Source organism: Atta cephalotes (genome assembly GCF_000143395.1).
Source record: "Atta cephalotes unplaced genomic scaffold scaffold00019, whole genome shotgun sequence".
NCBI classification, from domain to species: Eukaryota; Metazoa; Arthropoda; class Insecta; order Hymenoptera; family Formicidae; genus Atta; species Atta cephalotes.
Window position 1 is genome coordinate 1,780,578 of NW_012130083.1, and position 2,228 is coordinate 1,782,805.

The 2,228-nt window shown below is 34.8% G+C and overlaps 2 protein-coding genes across 2 annotated transcripts in view; both read left to right on the forward strand.

Annotated features, from left to right (window-relative positions):
• Positions 1-2,228, forward strand: part of LOC105619175 (dynein heavy chain 1, axonemal-like) — a 166,845-nt gene that overhangs the window by 89,283 nt on the left and 75,334 nt on the right. The gene's annotated exons all lie outside the window — the stretch shown is intronic.
• On the forward strand, positions 600-2,165 carry LOC105619012 (cytochrome P450 9e2-like). Its single transcript, XM_012200540.1, has one exon. It carries the CDS (start codon positions 600-602, stop codon positions 2,163-2,165), a length of 1,566 nt encoding a protein of 521 aa, XP_012055930.1.

Sequence of the window (2,228 nt, forward strand, 5' to 3'; positions counted from 1 at the left end):
AGTCATTTATTTTATATAAATATATATATTTAAAATACATACAAAAATATTATTCCAACTTCTAACTTTGAACATAATTGATGCATCTCTTACATGGTTGACTTATTAAAAAAACATTATCAATGGAAAATGCCATTCAAGCTCCAATCCAATTTATTAAAAGAAGTGACATTATTATATATTGATGTAAACATGTTTATGAAGATAAAGTGCACTATCATCTCAAGGAGATAGATAAATTGACTTTGTAATTCTATATCTGCGCATTTTCAACGTTATTAATCTTATCGTGGCGTGCAGCAATCAGTAAAATTTTGCTCATGGTGCATGTATCACATCGCAATAAATACATGATAAATACGAGCTAACCGTTTCTATTTTCAGTTAGATAATATTTCTAACAATTGACAAAATTATTAAAATAATGTAATTAGTAATTTTGTGCTTCTTCATTTGCTGTGATATCGACGCTACTTTAACAATTAAATGTGAACATCATTTCATTAATCTGAAATAAAAACTTTCTGTTGACAACAATCAGAAAACCTAATAATAAAAAACATTTTTTTCTTGCAACTAATTTGGAAATCTTCGTCACGATGGAGTCTTCTACTTTGCTTTTGACTATTTTAACAGTGATTATTTGTTTATATTATTTTGTTCTGAATAAATTTAAATCATCTTACTTTGAGCAACTGAACATTCCTCATCTGCGACCGATTCCATTGTTGGGTAACATGACGCCTTTTGCTTTTCGACATATATCTCATATGGAGCTTCTACAAAAAATGTATAATCTCTTTCCGGATGCAAAGTTCTTCGGTCTCTACGATTTTTTAACGCCAATCTTCGTTATTCGTGATCCAGATTTGATTTCCACGATCGCTATAAAACAGTTTGATAATTTTTGCGACCACCAAGGCTTTGTCAACGAAATTCTTGATCCAATAGCTGGCAAAAATCTGTTTAATCTGCAAGGAGATCACTGGCGCGAAATGCGAAAATTACTTAGTCCCAGTTTCACATCCAGCAAGATGAAGATGATGTTTGGACTTATGTGCCAATGTGCCGAGAACTTAACCAATTTTGTGATAACGCAGTCCGGAGAAGCAGTCAAAACGTATGATATGAAGGACTTGCTTTCCAGATACACTAATGACACAATAGCTACGTGCGCCTTCGGAATCGAGGTAGATTCTTTTAAAAATCCAAACAACGAATTCTTCTTTCTTGGCAAGGAGGCATTAAATTTTAATAAACCGTGGATGGCTTTCAAGTTTCAAATGCATCTCAACTTCCCGCAACTTGCGAAACTTTTTAAGCTAAGAATGTTTGGTCCAAAGGTAGAGAATTTTTTCAAAAATGTCGTTGCCACAACAGTGAAAGCCAGAGATGAACAGAGAATTGTTCGCCCAGACATGATTCAATTGATGATGGAGAATAGAAACAATGATAATGGACCTGAGTTCGATATCAATGAAATGACCGCCCAAGCATTCGTTTTCTTTCTCGGTGGATTCGACACCATATCAACAGCTATGTGTTTCATAACGCGCGAAATCGGTATCAATCCTGATGTTCAAGAAAGATTGAAAAAAGAAATCGACGATGTTCTCAAACAGACTAATGGTGAACCTACCTACGAGGCTATTAATCGCATGAAGTATTTAGACGCCGTGATAAATGAAACTCTGAGACTGTATTCAATAGCACATTTCCTTGAAAGAAAATGTGTCAAAGAGACTGAATTACCACCAGCGACTCCGGATGGCAAACCAATCGTGGTAAAGCCTGGAGATCGCATATGGTTCCCAGTTTTCGCTCTGCATCGCGATTCAAAGTACTATCCGCATCCAGATAAGTTCGATCCAGACAGATTCATTAATGGTGATGTAGACAACTCGGTCTATATGCCATTTGGTATTGGACCCAGAATCTGCATAGGTAACAGATTCGCTCTAATGGAAATAAAAATCATGCTGTTCTATTTACTATGGCATTGTGATATTGAACTCGACGTCAAAACTAGAATTCCATTGACGTTGAGAAAGAAAACTCTAGCGTTGTGGCCGGATGGAGATTTTTGGTTGAAGTTACGACCGAAGAAATCGAAGATTCCAATTACACCATGTTTATCAAATGGACATAGAATTGAGGGACAGTAATATACATATTTACAATTTGTTTCAAGCATAAAATTATATATTTAATGTTGATCATTTAAATTA

Coding starts and splice junctions, on each gene's coding strand:
- LOC105619012 (XM_012200540.1), top strand. CDS start 600: ATGGAGTCTTCTACTTTGCTTTTGACTATTTTAACAGTGATTATTTGT.